General features: G+C 38.8%; 1 protein-coding gene across 3 annotated transcripts in view; it reads left to right on the plus strand.

Moving 5' to 3' along the window:
- The window catches only part of LOC125766954 (nephrin-like), a 264,053-nt gene that overhangs the window by 163,898 nt on the left and 82,083 nt on the right, over positions 1 to 18,072 (plus strand). For all 3 annotated transcript variants that reach the window (XM_049433080.1, XM_049433078.1, XM_049433079.1), the window contains 2 exons: positions 2,934 to 3,089; positions 3,711 to 3,890. In XM_049433080.1, coding sequence (XP_049289037.1) covers positions 2,934 to 3,089; positions 3,711 to 3,890 — 336 coding nt within the window. The remainder of the gene's footprint in view (positions 1 to 2,933; positions 3,090 to 3,710; positions 3,891 to 18,072) is intronic.

Below are 18,072 nucleotides of genomic sequence, written 5' to 3' on the forward strand. Positions count from 1 at the left end.
TGCTTTGGCTTCTCGGTTGCTTGCAGACACACTCTTTATCTGGTCTACTGGCACCTGGTTTGGAAACAACTTTCCAGCCATTGCTTCTGCCATTGCCATCCACTACTATGCGATCCCACAGCAAAGTTCCTTTGTTGCCGTTTTGATGGTTCTCGTTGGAAATTTTTATTTTCAACCCAGACTTAAAATCCTTTCCCATACTGCCTGTGGGGTTGCAACTCGGATAGGATTTTCCTAATTGTTGACTATCTAGCAAACTCTTCCCATGTCTCCCCCCTCGTTACCGGAGGCTGGGTTGTTATTCCTAGCTTCTTTTTTTTTGGTGTCCCTTTTAGTCTCACGTTTTGATCATGTTTACCACCTGGCGAGGTAAGGTTCTGCCTTTTTTTTGCTTGTCTTTTCCCCCCTTTTTTTTGTAGACATTTTTGTGACTTTTTCACCCGTTGTGTTCGTTGGAAAATGTTGGAAAGTTTGAATTCAATTTTAACTTTTACCAGTTCCTGCCGCAGGATACTGGAGGATTGGCACCCAGTGCCGGTAGCACTTTGGAACAGTTCTGCAGTTGAACGTGTCAGGTTCGTAGTTTACATCCGGTGGATGATTCAACCTTTCCGTGCTGTGTGTATGTGTGTGAGAATGATTTTTTTTACCATAGTTTTGTGTTGCCACTTCATATTTCCATATAACGATGCTGCAAAACACAAGCTTAGCACCCGTTTGAAGCCGACACAAACTATGGGGTGAAAAAAAAAATTAAAACCACCTGCTTGTATGTGTGATTATCGGTCGTGCTGTGAGTGTTTGAATAAATTTTTTATTCCTCCTCTTAGGTGGTGACACAACAACAGCAATAACAACAACAAAAAACACACAAACCCACCACTACTGTTCCATGCATAGGAAAGTGATTTCCAACGAGGGAATAATTATGCAATTATGCATTGCAAGCAGAAAGTAACAAAAACCAAACACTGGACTGTAACGAAGTGTAAAGATGCTTTAAATGAAGCTCTTTACACGGTGGTGTGCATTCGACACTTAGCCGACGCTGTGTGCTGTAAATGAAAAGCAAATAATGCAAAATAACAAAAGTTTTTTTCTTCTTTATTTTAATTACATTCACGAAGCTTTACACTGAGTTAGTTCGGCGGCAGCGCTGGAAGTTATTATGTTGTTTTTATTTTTCTTTCCGAGTTTTTTTAAATCAATGAAAAAGAGATTATTGATCGATTATAATATTCTATTTAAAATTCCCTTATATATTGCAAAAAACATATTCGTAAATAAAATAAAAACTGCAATATTTAACAAAACAAATGTTAAACAACGGTATTTCAGAGTTGTTAACGTTTGTTACGGTTTTTACGAGCAATGTAATAAATAATAAGTTTCTTCAATAAATCATAAAATTGTATAGTAAATATGCAATGAATGCTTCATAATTAAGAAAAAACCAAGCAATATATGATTTAACACAAAATAATAACTCTCTTCGCTGCACAAAGTTTTAAACAAGAGTAAAACTATTTTTATGGTAAATAAAAAAAAATAAACCTTCATATCATAGTTAAGTAAATATATAACAAAAATGTATTGAATTTAACATGCGCTATTCAGGACCTACTCTTGTAAAGCCATTAATATAAAATCACAGAAAATAAAAAGCATTGAAAAAGCCGTGAACTCCATAAATATTTAATACCTTACTGTTAAATATACGAAGCCAATAATCAGTTGGGAATGTCATGAGAATAGCACCCAGGTAATCTGACATTTAAAGGATTTCAAGATCTAGCTGTTCACAAGAATAAGAATACAGAAAAATCTTTTATTAACTACAAGTGTTTGAAGTTCAAGTTTAGTATCGATATATTATCAAAAATGTTACAAAAAAAAACTCAGTAGAAGGGTTTACGACACTATTACAGCAGATTAAACGTTCAGTGAATGAGCCAGCCAGTGAGAAGCTTGAAAAAGTTTGATTTAGATTTGAAAATATTGAGTTTTAAATTCGAGAGTCCTGCTGGACAATGAAAGCTTTCGTGCTCTGCAATGTTCAATAGCTAATTTCATTTTTGTAACAAAATATGGTGAATGAATGAAAATCAATGAAACACGGATATTTTATTCATTGATCCAACGTTCCAGAGATTTATTATCAAAGTAAATATTCTTTTTCTAGTTTTTAATCCAGTTTCGTACATTTGAATAAAAGATCAAGTCACGAATTGATTCTTCTATTATGAAACTCACTCAAAAAAGTAGTAGATCAACAATATAAAAGAATTTTTATACAAGTGAAAGCAATATATATGTAATACGTATTATGCTGGACGAAATAGAACTTTCCAAAGTTTCACACGCCACACCGTACTATTTCTTGGAACCCTTCAATGACACTGATTTTTTACTTATATGTATATTCTACATTCTTACACATTTACCCATTTCGCTCGGAAATCATGAAAGTAATTGTTATTTAATTACGTACACCAAACCCAACCAGTGTCCCAAAAAAAGCCCCCATTATACATCAAATGCAACCGAACCGATGCAACAATGCATTTGTCCGGCCGCTGCATGTGCGTCATTCAATTACGACAGTATACTGCTGCACGTTTGGTAGCAACGTTCCAAGCCATCACGTACCGCTGCCACACTGAATCTCACCGAACCGTGCACAAGCCCATTGGTAAGCTCGAAAGAATCTTCTAATTATGTACCAGTTGGTAGGGTGGATTCCCTTTAACCACAAGGCCCAAAAGCAAACAGCAGCTTGTGTCTATCGGTCGTTTCGGAGAAACGTTCGAGAAGCACTTTCGCACTTCAGTATAGCGGCCAGGGCCGGTCCAGACACACTTCGCAGCATTCGTTGGCTAATAGACGTTCTTTCTAATTTTTATTTCCTTCCCATTGCTCCATCTCATTTCCAGTGTTGCCGTTGGTGCTGCACTGCACAGCCGAGCAGCAAAAATTTCGACTGACACCGGTGGATCTGGTCGCTTCGGAAGGTACTGAGGCACTGTTGCGATGCGAAATCCACAACGCAGCCGGTTCGGTGCAGTGGACCAAGGATGGTTTTGCGTTGGGTAAGTAATAATTTCATAAAATTTCCATTTCCAACCTTCTCCCATGGTCCGTACGTAATGAAAAACCGAGCCCTTAATGGTTCAACTACGGGCGACCACCCGATAGGCCATTGGCCCCCGTCAGCATTCGCAGTGCAGCTCGTTTTGCTTAAAAGTTCCATCCAGAAGCTGCAGTAAAGTACTGGTGCTGTAGCCGGTATGTCGAGTGGATGGAAATGATAATCACTGTTCCGTTGTACGCGACTCTTCGGAACTCAGGACATACGCTTTGTGTGTGGAAGAGAAATGGGAAACCATTAGCAGGCAGCAACACGCTACAATATGTACCAAAAACTAAACTCCCTTCACCAACAGAAAAAAGTGTCTTTGTCTAAGTTTACTAAAAATGAAAAATATGTGAATAGTTTTTTTTTAGTTTTAGATTTTCCCAGCAGCGGGATGCGTTACACGATGCATTGTAACGCATAACGCGGGTATTGCCAGGGAAAAATAATTGATGGTCATCCAAATTGAGCTCCACATCAGTGTGGCCCTTCAATCAGCAGCTTTTCGGGGATATTTTTTTTCACAAAGTAATTTCCATTTTTTATTCATTTCATACTTTCTCCCATGTGAAAATAGGGTTCACACAAAGCATACCAGGTTATCCGAGGTATTCGGTACTCGGTGACAGTGCCCAAGGTATCTACAACCTGCGCATAGTGAACGTCACGCTGGAGGATGATGCCGAATATCAGTGCCAAGTTGGCCCTTACATGCATCACACGCTGATCCGTGCCAAGGCAAAGCTGACCGTAATAGGTAAGTGAGACCACCATGGGGAGCCACCATTCTTTTTTCTTCTAGTTTTGCATTGCATTCCCATTGGCCCACATTCTAGAAACATACAGTTTTTTATCAACTTCAAGGTGAACATTCAAGCTTAGTTAACTTTTACATTTTTTAATACTATAATATTGCCACTGGGTTGGGGGGGGGAGGAAACACGCACACACACACAACCTAGCTTTAGTGTGGGAGCGTGACGGTGTTTCACCAAATAACTTTCAACTCCAAGCATCGACTCGCATCGCAATGCCAGCTGGTGCTCATTAGCAAGTGCCGAAGCGCCAACTCGGCAACACGGCTGTAGGAAAATTAATATGAACCTTTTCCGGAATGTTGACACAAAAGTGGAACTGCGCCATTACCGTCTGGGTACTTCTGTTTGATACTTCATTTTGCTTTCCTTTTTTCGGTTATATTTAATTTTTTTATTTTGCTTTTTACGTTGTCTCTGGCCGTTTTTACTTTTTCATTTTTTTTTTGGTTGGAAAAATAACCCATCTGGGTACGTTTTCATTCCGAAAAAAAACACAACGAAGCTGAGCGAAAATATTACTTTAATGCTGCAGCGAGAAATGGAATCAAAAACGTGCTTTTACAGTTCATATGAGCTTTTGTTCTTTTAAGCAGCAACCTGATCACTAAACCTTCCATTGCAATGGTTTTTTAATTCTGTGAAAAAAGCTTTACTTAACCGTCAGTTCTGACATTATTTAATTCCCTTTTTTCGTAAAAAGTTTCCAAAGAATTCGTTATTAAAATTCTGTTTTTGTTTTTTTTTAAATAAAATTTTACATATCAATAAGTAATTTAAATTCACTTAAGTTTAGTTCATACCGTATGCGTTCGGATACGAATGTTTCTCCGATCACTATGTAACCTTCTACCTAACTTTATATCAGAGCACATGCGTCATGCGTTTTTCATGTTTCGAAAAGAATAATGAAATTTTTACTGATTTTTTTAACAAAGGCTAAGTATCAACTAAAGTCTGTCATTTGATGAAAAATAAAGCTCTAGATGCGATTTTTTTCAGAACTTGATTAATGTTAAAGTAAGTAAAAGGACAAACAAATTCTGAACAAACTCGTTATTGAGTATTGAGTAATCTCGAATCTATTGCTGTTGCAATATACTCCAAATAATCACATTTTGAAAATTGGAGTGCAGTCCTATGTGTGTTGTTATCATTAATTTAAAACTTTGGAACATTTTAATGATTTTGGCACACATTTAATACTGCATCTTTATTTTACAAATTGTTAAAGAATACAATGTTATGCTTATAAAACCAAGAAATTGCTAAAATAACTTTCTAAAACTACTAATATAATCCAAAAATAATCCTACTTCTATAATACTCTTTCTCTAATATTAATCTAATATCTAGTTTAAGGACCATGGCAAATTACAAAAATAGTTAATCAGAAATGCAATGAATTTGAATTTGACGATTGCTCCAGATCTTTTGTTTTTTGAATGTTAAAACAAATTCAGCAATTGATGACCAAAGTTGCCAAAAAGCAAAATTGTGCTGCATTGCTAAATTTTCTACATAATTTTCTACATAAGTTATTTATTTATCAACGAGACCAACGCTTTAGTAAAATCAAATCGAAGGTAATATTACTACCATTTCTCGTGCTTTATTACGACGGAAAATTACTCGTTTTAAAATTAGACATGCAAACAAACCATTAAAATATTCAACATATTTTCACTCTACAAATAGGCAAGCGAAAATCATTCGAACAATCCTTAGAAAGCAGTTTCCTGACAACAGTTCCACATAACAAAAAAAACCCAACCCAAAGCATCTAACGCTCTCGTTTTGTGACACTATTTGCATTCCCAAAGCGAACTGTATCACAACACTTGACACTATATACCATTGCCGATCACAAAAATCCAAACACAGTGTCACACGTTCCAACATGTCAATAACCTCTGCATATTCATACAACACCCATCGAAAGCAAAAAAAGAAACGAGAGCAAAAGAGAGAACCCGGTACTACCAGCAAAGGAATTCAAATCCTACCCAGCTAACGACCGGTGGCAGCATAAATCATCATCCAACTAGTGAACGAGCCTCTTCTTACTCACCTTACCGGGTTGGCATTCTAATAAATAAAGAAGTGCAAAACGGGGGTAACAACACACGGGAGCAAACAAAAAACCAAATCTCTCACCGCACTTCACAAAACCACTGCGTTGGCGCGCTTTCGGAACCGGTTGGGGGGGTCCCTGAGTGGGTTTAGTTTGGGTGGGACGCGGTGGGTGGGGGGATCAGTCCTAAACACGCAACACACTCGACGAGCTGTCTGCAAAGCATCTGCATCCCATAAATGATGCACAGGTTTAAATTCAACTCACCCCCTGGGAGGTGGGGAGGAAGAAGAGAAGGAGAAGGATTAAGGAAACAGGTGGGTATCCACTTTTGAAATCCAGAATCCGTTTGACATCTGTACACTTCAATGTTAGTTTTGTTTCGTTTTTTTTTTTTTGAAACCCGCCTTCTTGCAATGGTTTTGCTAGCGAAACATCATTGAAGCATGTGGTAGCGATGTCACTCGGTATAGGTTGCCACGACCAGCGCCCGTGTCAAAGAATTCTAAAGTCTCGCTGTCTATGAATGTTCCAGGGGAAACAGCAAAACCAAAACTCCAGTCCGAAAATGGAACCAGACGTGCAATTATTGTAATTAAGGTGCCCGCGTACTACTCATCACACCGAGTTTTTTGCTTCTTCTGTACCTTGGTAGCCATGGCCAACCTTTTCCTCACTGTGTGCCATGTTCCCAATTGTATCCCTTTTTTTTGTTTTTGCGCAAAGTGTGATGGAGCATTGAAGCTTCATTTGAGGCTGGTGGCACTCTTCAAAAATTCATTCAACTCTTTTCAGTGGAATCGTGTCCGTGGTGCACTTGTGCATTTCTTTTGCACACTGTGACGGGCTCGATTCATAATCCGAACCTTACTGCTGTTGCTATCACTTGTACCAGATACCAGACGTAGATGGGCGGGAATGCTAACCGACAAAGCGTCAAGTGTCACGCGACTGTTTTGTGAAGCATGATCCCCATACCCCATGCGTCTTCCCCCCTTTTCTCACTGTGCTACTCTACCAGTCGTACACTTCGTGCGATCAGGTCTCTGGTGCTCTGTTATTAAAAATTTTATGACGACTATTTTATGCACCCTGCGCCACACTTGTGTGCTCCAAACCCCACAGGCTTGAGTTTCTTTTCATTATCAAACTCCAACAAAAAATCCAAACACCCGCCTGGTTGCAGCCTCTCAGCTGCTGCATGGGATGATAACGATAAGCGTCTCTGGGATAATGCAGTGTGGGACAACAACGAAAAAAAAAAAAACACGGCAAACCTGTAACGGTGTGAGTTGCGAATGGAGTTGCGTTGAAAAAGAAGTGAACGCTGGGCGCTGTAAAGATCCTTGTTGCCATGGCGCGTATGCAGTAATGGAACAGCGTGAAATAGAATGGTTGGGCCGAACTAGTTTTACACACCGAGACAACCCGCGTCCCACTACGTACACCGAGTTGCCCCCCGGTTTCCAGTAGGTACTTGGTAGACGAAACTTGATACTTTCGGCGGGAGGGGTAGGTACCTGCCCAACGCTACTGACTACTCCCTCTCCTGAGGAGAATGTTTGCCGGAAGGTACCCGACTATGAAAGAGTTTTCCCGGCTGCACGAGGTTCAAACAAAACGGGCTGGTATGCCCTTTTGTCTCCATGTTTACACGGTTGTTTGCACGGACGAAATGAGTGTATTATTTCATACACTTCCTTCACATTTTCCGCATGCCGACATGCGCCTCCACGCGGAACATGCACTCTCTCGTACATCTCGTCCCACGGTCACGAGCTGGATGATGTCTCGAGATTGTGTAGAAAAGTTTTCACATTAGCCGCTCTAGTACCGCGTGGGTATGTGTGTGTGTGTGTGTGTGTGTTTGGCCACGTAAAACTGGCGCACGCGTGCCGCACACTGTGTCCTCGTTCGCGGTTCTGTTCTGTGGTTGTGCCGAAGTACCTCCCCGCGTGAACGATGACTGCAACTACCAGTCTTCCTTTTCAAACGAGCTTGTCTGGGGTCTGGAATCTCCGGGGGGAGTGAATTTTACATATATAAATGTATGTATATCTTTATATATCAAAACAAAACGAACAAAGCTATAGTACGTCACCTCTTGAGACGAACTGTAAACACTTCAACCGAAAACCGCATGCAACGCGACTACCAGAAAAGGGGGTGGACAACGAACCGTACGAGAGTTTGTCGCCCGAAGGGGAACACCCGGTTGCTGATTATCACCCGCTTTTGCAAGTATTACCGAAGCTGTTGATAGGGTGATACCATCCCCAGTCAGACTCCTCCCTGCCCGTTACTACCTGTGCGTAATGCTGCTGCCCGAGGACTTTTGCGCGTCCTTACAGATGGATTTCTCAGTTTGGCAAAGGATTGGTTTTCGAATTTTTGTCTTTTATTTTATTCTTTGTGCCTGTCTTTGCACCGGTACCGACACCGCCAGAAGGTGAAGATTAAAACGAATGATGATTGTTTTTGGGCCGGGAATTTGATCCATTTTGAAAATGGGTGCACATTTGACGAGTGCCTCCAAGCACATTTTCCATTCTTTTAAGTCGATGCGTACTCGTAAAACGTTCGATATTGGGTGTTTCTTATTTTCTTTTTCGGTTTTTAAAACATTGTACGGGCTTTCAATCATGCTTACCATTTAGAAGATCTCTTTTTTTGGTGTCAAACAAAAGTACGCGTACGTTCCGATCAAACAGCTGAAACCGTTTCTAAGAGCTTGTGTTTCAGCGCCATGATTAAATTCCTAACAGAAGTGTTGGAAAGGAAAAGCATTTGGAAATTCATCAAAATCCTTTTTTTCTTCTTTCGTTGATAACACCCACGTGTGCCGTTGATCTCTTCCATCTGTACCAGCTCTCTTTATGATCTGAATAAAGATTTAGATAAAAGGGTATTTTTCTTCTCACGAGATGTCTTTCTTGTTAGTGCCTTTCAATGTAAAAATGTTGCTCAATAAAATAAAAATTATACTCAATGATATCTTAATTTTTCTTCATCAATTCAAGCAATTGATCAGATCTTTCATGCATCTTTCAAAAAAAATGAAAGAATGTTTCATCGGCACAGTGAAACCAAATTAGAAAATTTCTAAAGATTGAATTGAAAGATAAAAAATTTTGAAAATGAAAATCTCTCATAATATTAACAATAGGGAAGCATTTATTTTGAAACAAAAAATAATTATTCATAAACAAATTCAAATACTTCCTCAGGTCAAATTTCACCTTGTCAGTGTTCCGTTTAACTGTGGTGCTTATACATGTCTCTCATGTCTCAAATAGTATTTCCTAATTAAACTAAAAAATATGATTTAATCGTTTCAATGCAGATCAAATTCAAATAACTACAATTTTAAATCAAAACAAACTTACCGAAATTGTGTTAAACAGAATCATGCTGTAACAATTTATTGAATTTTAGTTTACTACAACTTTTTTTGCTTCATACCCAGCTTAAGGTGTTACAAGCACTGAGTACTAAAAATATTTTATAGTCGAAATTATGTCCACCTTTAAGAAATTGTTGACATCAAAACAGTCAAAAAAGTGCATAACCAAATAATTGTTTTACAAGTATAATTCGAGTATTTTTTAAACCATAAACAAAAGCAGTGAAATGAGTTTTTTTGCATTAAACTCAATACCCAATGGGAAAATTAAAAAAAAAAACAATTAAAAAAAAATTTACTTGAAGACTTATTTGTTTTTTTTTTTATCTTTTACCCTACTACGAACGACAAAATTAAAGATAGTTAGTACAATAGAGAGTTATTAAACACAAAACAATTATTTTGTCAATAAGTATAACAAACATCTTTGAATATATCTTCCCATCATAACATCAGTTTTAACTTTCCACTTATGGCAAACCACAGAACAGCAATGTTTCTGGCCCAGAAAATATTTACCTTTTTGAAATGTGAAACGAAACATGGCTCAAATTTCCTTCATTATCGTGGTAACAACGATTTTACAAGTACCATCTACACAGCAATGGTGTAAAATTTTTGTGTTTTCTTTCCTTTTTGTCACACACCCTCAGTGTCATGTATCGCATTGCAGACGCTGACAACTACAGTCTGCGATACTTTGGCTGAGTTTTGCAGACTATTTTTTTATTCCCATTTTTGGTTCATTCTTTTCGCACTTTTCGCACGGGTGACAATGTTGCACCGGTGTGTCTGCATCACAATTACTCAGCGCGCGCTCTGTGCTGCGTTTGCTAATGAGAACTCGACCCGGCACGATGGTACCATTGCCACCCACCACGTTTGTATGGGGGCAGCTCTTGAAGCTTTTTTTTCCCCCGCCGCCGCAGGTGAATGACTTGCCGTGCTGCTTTTCGTGCAGAAGAGAATTCTTATAGCGTGGGTATAAGCACGGTTTTTTAATGCGTCTACCATTGGAGAGAGGTAATTTGCCACCTTTCATAAGCATGGTGTAAGTGCATGGCCCGAAACACGAGGGCAGACACTCGGCACAACCGTGTACCATCGTTTGGTCATCTTCAACCTTCAAACGACACGCGGGTTCACTGCTGCACGTTACTTGCGAACGAGCGCATCAAACCAATCGAGCCGTGCTTGTTAGCTGCCCGCTTGATGACTACAGTTTCGCACGCGGAATCCACTTACCGGGAAAAAAACTAAACACAACACACGCTCGAAGGAACGCAAAATACTTCCAGCATTAATCACGGTGACGACGCCCGAAGCATCTTCCCGGTTCGGTGATGCTCTTCCCATTCCCTACACGGAAGCTTTTGTCTTCATCCGTACGATACCCACATGGCGGATGGCTTTCCACTGCCGATGGAGGCGCCTAGTTGCTTTTATGGCCATGCTGACGGTACCTAAGCTTTACATCCTCAAACTCACACCCAGTACGGCACACACACACACACGGTGTTGCCATAAATCATGACGCCATTTTTTTTCCTCACTTTCGGACCGTATCACCGTATGTTTAATGGTATTTTTGTAACAAAAAAGGGGGGAACGGTACGATGTACAATGGCTGATTCGTAGAATTCGTTACACGACTTGATAAACACTTCGTTACCCATTAAAACGTACAAGCCGTACGCATCCGTTTTCGGGGATCTGGCAGCTCGTAAAGCTCGGCTGTAGGATATCGTCTCCATGGTGTCTTCACCGTAGCGAAGTGATCCAATCCATCGCTTTCGGTATCAGATTTCGGTACGCGGATTGGTGCAAATTTGTCAAAAGCCCCTACAAATGATCGCAATGTTGGTCACATCAGCGTCACATGAAATACTCTGTTTGGTGGTGGATATTAATTTATAGAAATAAACTTTTAAGAAAGAACCAAATAATGTTCCCTAATATTAGAGTATAGTATACTAGTATATATAAACTTTTCCATAATTTTTTGATGTTTTCTTTGTAAAATAATTTAAGATAAATTTATAATATAAAGAGATGTAGAATAAAGTATGGCGAACAATAAAAAAATTCAAATCATTTGCTTTTCCGTAAATGTTCTTCCATTTTTCTATACCTGTTTTTACTATTTATCACTTTTCTTGCGTCTCTTGGAAGATTGTTTTATTCAAATAAATGCTTTATTCAACGCATAAAATTATTATAAAGTCTTTAAAAAAATATATACATGTAAAGCATTGCTAATTATGTAATAATACGCGTTTGAACAACTTATTAATTTTAAATCAATCACATTTTCAATCACACACATTATTGCACCACACAAATTTTTCAATCAATCACACATTTTGGCAAAAAACTATTGCTAAAGATTCTAAAAATTGTTTTTTTTTACAAACTATGCTAATTAAGTTACATAGTAATCACTGTTTTTGCATCCTGAATATTCGAAAATCGAAAGTAAGATGTTCCAATAATCTGCCGTAAGTAATGTAACGGAAAAATAAATCTTCTTCTTATTCTTGTATAATCTAATGTTGTCTTATTGTTAGCAAAATATTTTTGATTTTATGTGATTTTGATCACATATATTCAAAAAGGAAATGCACAGCCGTTCGATAATTACTTTATCGTCAGCTTTATAGATTTTTAATCGATTAATTAGTTAAAAAGCTTAACAAACGTTACAACACGACCAGAGAATATTTTCTAAAACAGTTTACATAAATGGATGATAAGAAAATGAACTCATAATACCCAGCAAGAAAAGATATTTTCTACTTGCTTAGTATTTTATTAAAATCACTCTCGCAACATGGCTTTCCCTCACGCACTTACACGTACACACATAGACATCAGAGCACAACAAATGGCGGCCGCTAAACATGGCTGCAAATGGCTGTTGTCTTCCAGCGGCAATGCAAAGGACAAAATTAGACGAAAGCAGTCCTAACCAAATGAAAAGCCACTCGGGGAAATAGACCAGCAGAGTAGGTGGTCAAAGACGGGAACGGAAGGAGGAAAAGGTATGTGTGCCTTCACTGTACGTAAAACGCTTCCGAAACCGTCCGAAGTATGGTCGGAACGGGCACAAAGAACACTTTCACGTCGCGATCACACCACACGCGCACGCTTGTGTGTGTGTGTCTGTATCGAGGGATATCTGTATGGTTTTTGGGCAAAGATGGTTGTGACTGCCAAAAACGTTTGTTTGCCTGTTTGTGCATGAAAAAGCCAAGCTCTCCCGCAGGGAAAATAAAACAAGGCTTTTTATTGGAAGGGCAATTGTTTTTAAGTACTGAAATGTAGTCCCGAATTCCCACATCCAGACGCTTCACGTGCGCGGGTGCCCACGCAAAACCCTCGGTGCGGTTGGATGTGGATAAACATTATTTTCTCCCAAGCAAAACCACACCACTACCTGGGAGTTTTCACTAGGTTTCCGGCTTATCGCCTTCCCTTCCCACTAACCACCAACTTCTCATGGGTTGAATCCTTTTTATTTCGGGAGGCGGGCAAATTTGTATGCCTAGTACAGCCATCTCACCAAGGCTTCGTCGGGTTTTTATGCAGCTTCCATTCCCATTACACGTGTGAGCGTGATTCTGGGCAATACTAGTCCAATAGCAGCAAAAGGGGTTTGCAGCTTTAGCAGAAGAAAGCTAAAGAAGGGGAAAAAATACGGAAAATTATGGACGACCAATGCAACGTATGGAGTTGTGGACACAACTCCTGTGCCCAGGAATGCTTCACAAAACCCTCCTTTGCTCACCATTTAAAGGGAGTACACTTGGTACACCCACTCCAAAGACTCGACTTTCCTTGGCGCAAAAAGGCTATTCAGCCGGAAAAAGGTACACCGGAAGGGTACTCGGCGGCTCGATAATTTACTGCATCCGTACCGGTCAGCGGTTTTAAAGCTATGAAAGTTCCCCTTTTACCATTTCCGGACGGTGATTCCTGTCCAATGTTGTTGACCAGTGACCAACCCTTACTGTTCCACACCTTCTATACATTGTGCCAAACCCCCGATGGGGCGTTGGGTTTGCTCCAGCTCCAACTTCCTGGTACGAAAACAATAATCGAGGTAATTTCAAGAACCTTGAGCTTCGGGGCAAACGATTTCCGAGATCCTTTCAGAAGGTTAGGTGTTTTTAATGATAAAGTGTGGGAAAGTTTAAACAAAGGACAGTGCACTGTCCCCGTACCTCTTTGCGTACGGTTTTTTGCATTGGTTTTTGGCAAATAGCATTCCTGCTGAGTAGCGAAAAACCCATTTATTGCACCAATAACTATCAGCAAAATACCTCAATAGTAAATAGAAAGGGAAATGGTTGAAAACCATGATTTTATGTATTTGATGCGATGTGGACTACTGTTTGAAATTTAATTAATTGTATTTTATATTCTAATGTGCTTGTAAGTAAGGAAGTCTAAAGAATGGAACATATTTTGTTTTGTTGTTTATTTATTTGCTCCTTTTATTTGATTATTATAACTAAAATCAACTAAAATGCAATCTAAGTAATTAAAATACTTTATCAATAGGCTCTATTCAGATTATGGTTATTCACATTTTTTTATTAAATCATAAACAAATTGTTTGTCTCCAAGGACGGATCAACGCAAGCTTAAATTAATTTATAATCTAGGTCTCAGCTCAGAACACTTAACCGGTCAAGAGACAACAAGAATACTGAATAGCATAGGAGGAATAAACGTTAGGAAGGAAAAGAAGAAGAGGAAAGATAGACGAGGTAGGTAGACGAGGAAAACGTAGAAGACCTTTAACTTTGTGTCAATCTTCGTAAATAGATGTTCTTGAAACTATTTAGAAATAATAATTAAAAATCTAATCGTCTTCTTGGAACGGAAGTCCTTCTTGCCACGACGTTAACGTTCTTTATCTAAAAAATTGAAAGACACAACATTTATTTTAATAATATTCAGTGTTTTCCCCTAATTAAAATTATTTTTAAAAGCATACTGAAATTTGAACGAAGCAAACTAGGCACAGAAAACAGTTACTGGTCATAAAACGTCTAAGAAAAATGTAATAAATAGATCGATAAAACTGATTTATATTAATTATCTTATTTTAGTAAAAGAGATTGTAATTTTAATAAACAAATTGTTTTAAACAACTGCCATTTGAAGCGATAAACCTATAAAGAAAACTCTAAAAACGAGGAAAAGTAGTTTTCATACAATATAAACCTAATTTTGAAACCAAAACAATCAAAACACTTTAGCGAAATCATTTACTGTTTGTTCCAAACTCATTGTTCATAACAATGCTCCTATCATTCATTGATTGGAAATAGCTAAAAGCATCGCGTACGCCTATCGGGGCATCTTTCAAATGCGTGCTAGCTTCACGCCCTTTGAACTCAACTCTACGCTGTTTTGTGGCTGTAGCTCATAAATCAAATCCTTTAAACCTTCCCTACAGCACAATTACTAGACATTTATCCCTTTGCCGTCTGGTAAGAGGAATGCCATGCGAGAAAACGAGCAAAATTCGCATCGGAACCAACACCAAAGGACCTGCAGCCAAATTAGCCGTACCAATGTTACGGAGGTTCGCACTAATTAGTTGCCTATTTCGGAATGCAACCCCGTTCGAAATCGAGCTGAAGCATGTGCAAAGGCACCGGGCAAAACCCCAGTAATGGATCGAATGCTTATCTTCATTACGCAGACAGCATACCGATACGGCTTTGCACCGGGCTGTGGTACGTCTCGGTTCGGTCAATTGGAAGAATTCCGGTGCAACTGCCTGCACTGGTTGCACCTTCTCCCGCAGCAAAGGTTTCTGCTTATGATTTCCAAATAACCTCAGATGCAGATGTACGATTGCAAGTAATGATAGCCACAATCTTTACCATGTCAGCCGTTGCAACCATCGGGTTTTCTCTCTAGCGCTAATATCTCTCGCTTGCAGCCGACGCATCAAGCGCGTTCCCGTGCGTACGGCGTGTGATGCTATTTCACTCTCGACGAGACGAGATTTCGTAGTAACTGCTGACTGTTGCTGGTCATACGCATGGTTTACCATACCCGATTGCTGATGAAGACGAATTCTGATGCAAAACGGGAAGAGACTGAATAATAAATCGAACCATCGTTGGCAAAGCACTACATCATGGCGCACACAAACCCGCACACAGGCAGGAGAGGTTTCCCATAGCTGCGGGTGAATTCACTTCATTCCAACGCAGTTGAGTCGGACACACATACACGATCATTAACCGGGGGTGACGTCTTTCGCACGTGCACGAACGTTGGCATAGCTATTTGGTATGTTCCCGTGGCGCAACGTCTCGGTATGCAATTATCCGAACGAAATGATACGACTTACAGTTATGAATATCTGAATCGATTCCAAATCATTTGCATAATTTACTTCTCCGAGAAAAAAAACACACATTTTCCATCCTACATATCCTTACGTATTGTTAGAATTATTGCCGCATACATCTCTTCGACTCAAATTGCGCCTCTAGAAGGAAATGGAGCTTCGGATGGTAGCATAAAAACGAAAAACTAAAGCGAGGCGAATAAATGACATCTATTGAAGTGTGTTATCATGGAGATAAACAAACGTTTCACTGCTTACTGTCAAATATTCATTATTTACTTCATACATGATTCATGGTACGAGGGCATGAAGTAATCAGTGATATATTCATTACGATATGCATTACGATGTATTCAAACATTAATGAAGCACCATTGCATGCTGCTTGAAGGATGGTTGACTTTACAGCAGGAAAGAACAACATAAAGAAACATTCTGATTGAATGATTGTTTTTTTAAGTTGACTGTTCACTGCACTAGAAATATTTATTGTCAGCATTATGATTTAATGAGGTATCTTGAAGTTTAAAATTATGAGAACGTTTGCTCAATTCTAAGCATTGAGAAGGAAATCGATAGAGAAGCAAATCGATTTTCTGAGTTGGTGAAAAATAAATCTATTTTCATCCTTCTTTTTCCTCTACGAAAATGTCGAAACTGCAGTGAAACTATCGAAGTTAACCATTAACGTTAGTGGTCGAAGCATCGTTTAAGAGTTAAAGATCGATATTAAAGCAGTTTAATTTAAAAAAAGCCATACCAATTAACACAAAAAATGGAGGTTTTTGTGTGGATTTGGTGGGACTGAAAGTGAATCATTTATTATGAGTTGCTTCCATATGATGTCAACGACTGAACCGTTTGATGCTATTGTCCGGAAAAAAGGTATTAAGTTCTTTCATGACATTAGCAGGCCGCACATGACATAAGCAGGCCTATTAGCTATTACCAAACATATCATATACTGTCAAAACAAATGGTAAAAATGAATTGTTTCGATATATAAACGATATGCTATATGATATATAATACAACTGAATAATATTTGATACACAGTAAAATGCTATAAACATAATTCAAAAATAAACGAATAAGATAAAAGTGATCCAAATTCTTAAATCAAACGTCCGTGATATAAAAAATTATCCTCTCCAGTGTATGCTGTTCAAAAAACCAAAGCAAGGAAAAATAAACCAAGAGTTCACCACTTGGAAATTATCAACCAACCACTTGAAACTACGGAGACAGGCGCTGGCTGCGTGTGAAACCCTGATCCCGCTTTAGCAAAATTTTAAACTCTTTTCCAGTATTAAGCTCATTTTATATGCAAAAACTGATCGATTTTTTGTCGTGTTGTTGCTACGAACAAACTTCTCTCGTTTAAATCTTGTCAACGATTATCCTTCCGTCAACATTCGTATCCGCCATTCGGTTCGGTATTCGTATCATCCAATTCAAGCTGTCAGGTTGATGGTTTTTGTTTTTTTTTTATACTGAATAAATCCTGTTTTTCACATAATCCCATCGGCTCACCCAACACCCGTAGCTATAGTTGAAAGTATTTATATCCGGTTTTTTCCCCCTTCTTTTGTTTGGTTTTCCACTTTTTCTTCAAAAACCATCCAACATGCATTTTGCTTGCTTCCGTTTCCTGTGCTGGCAAACGAAAGAAGAAAAAAAAGAGCACATTTCCCGCGATCCATTGTGCCGAGGCCGAGTGTCGTTTTGGTTTGTTCGAAAGCTGCAAGAGCGTCAGTCTCTTTAAAATTTTAGCCTTTATTTTCCTTCAAACCAACCAACGTATTGTTCTGAAGGTGACCCGGAATACCATCGTCTTGCCACAGTTTTCGGTGCGCTGGTTAAATAAAAAAAGCGATAAAGGGAAAAAAGAAATGTACAGCTACACAGCAAACCAGCAAGAACCAGAAAAAGTGGAAAAGAAAACGCTAAAAAAATACTCCTCTTTTCCAACGCCCGAGCAATAGCAAACAAAACGTTAGAAAATGTCTCCTTAAAGAAAGCACACAAAACACACACACACACCGAACCTAACAAATGAAACAAAAAAATATATATGTACAGCAAACATTCACATCTTAACACAGACAAATGGTTAGCAAATTGAAATGAACGGAATGATGTAGACGTTTTGTGCCAGCATCGTTTTCTCTAAATTTGTCCCCCTCTACCTAACCTCGTCGTCATCCACACCCATAACCCTCCAGAAGGAGTTTCAATGGCCCCCATATACAAACGATGAGAAAAAAGAAA

This window comes from Anopheles funestus, chromosome 3RL (assembly GCF_943734845.2).
Source record: "Anopheles funestus chromosome 3RL, idAnoFuneDA-416_04, whole genome shotgun sequence".
Lineage (NCBI taxonomy): Eukaryota > Metazoa > Arthropoda > Insecta > Diptera > Culicidae > Anopheles > Anopheles funestus.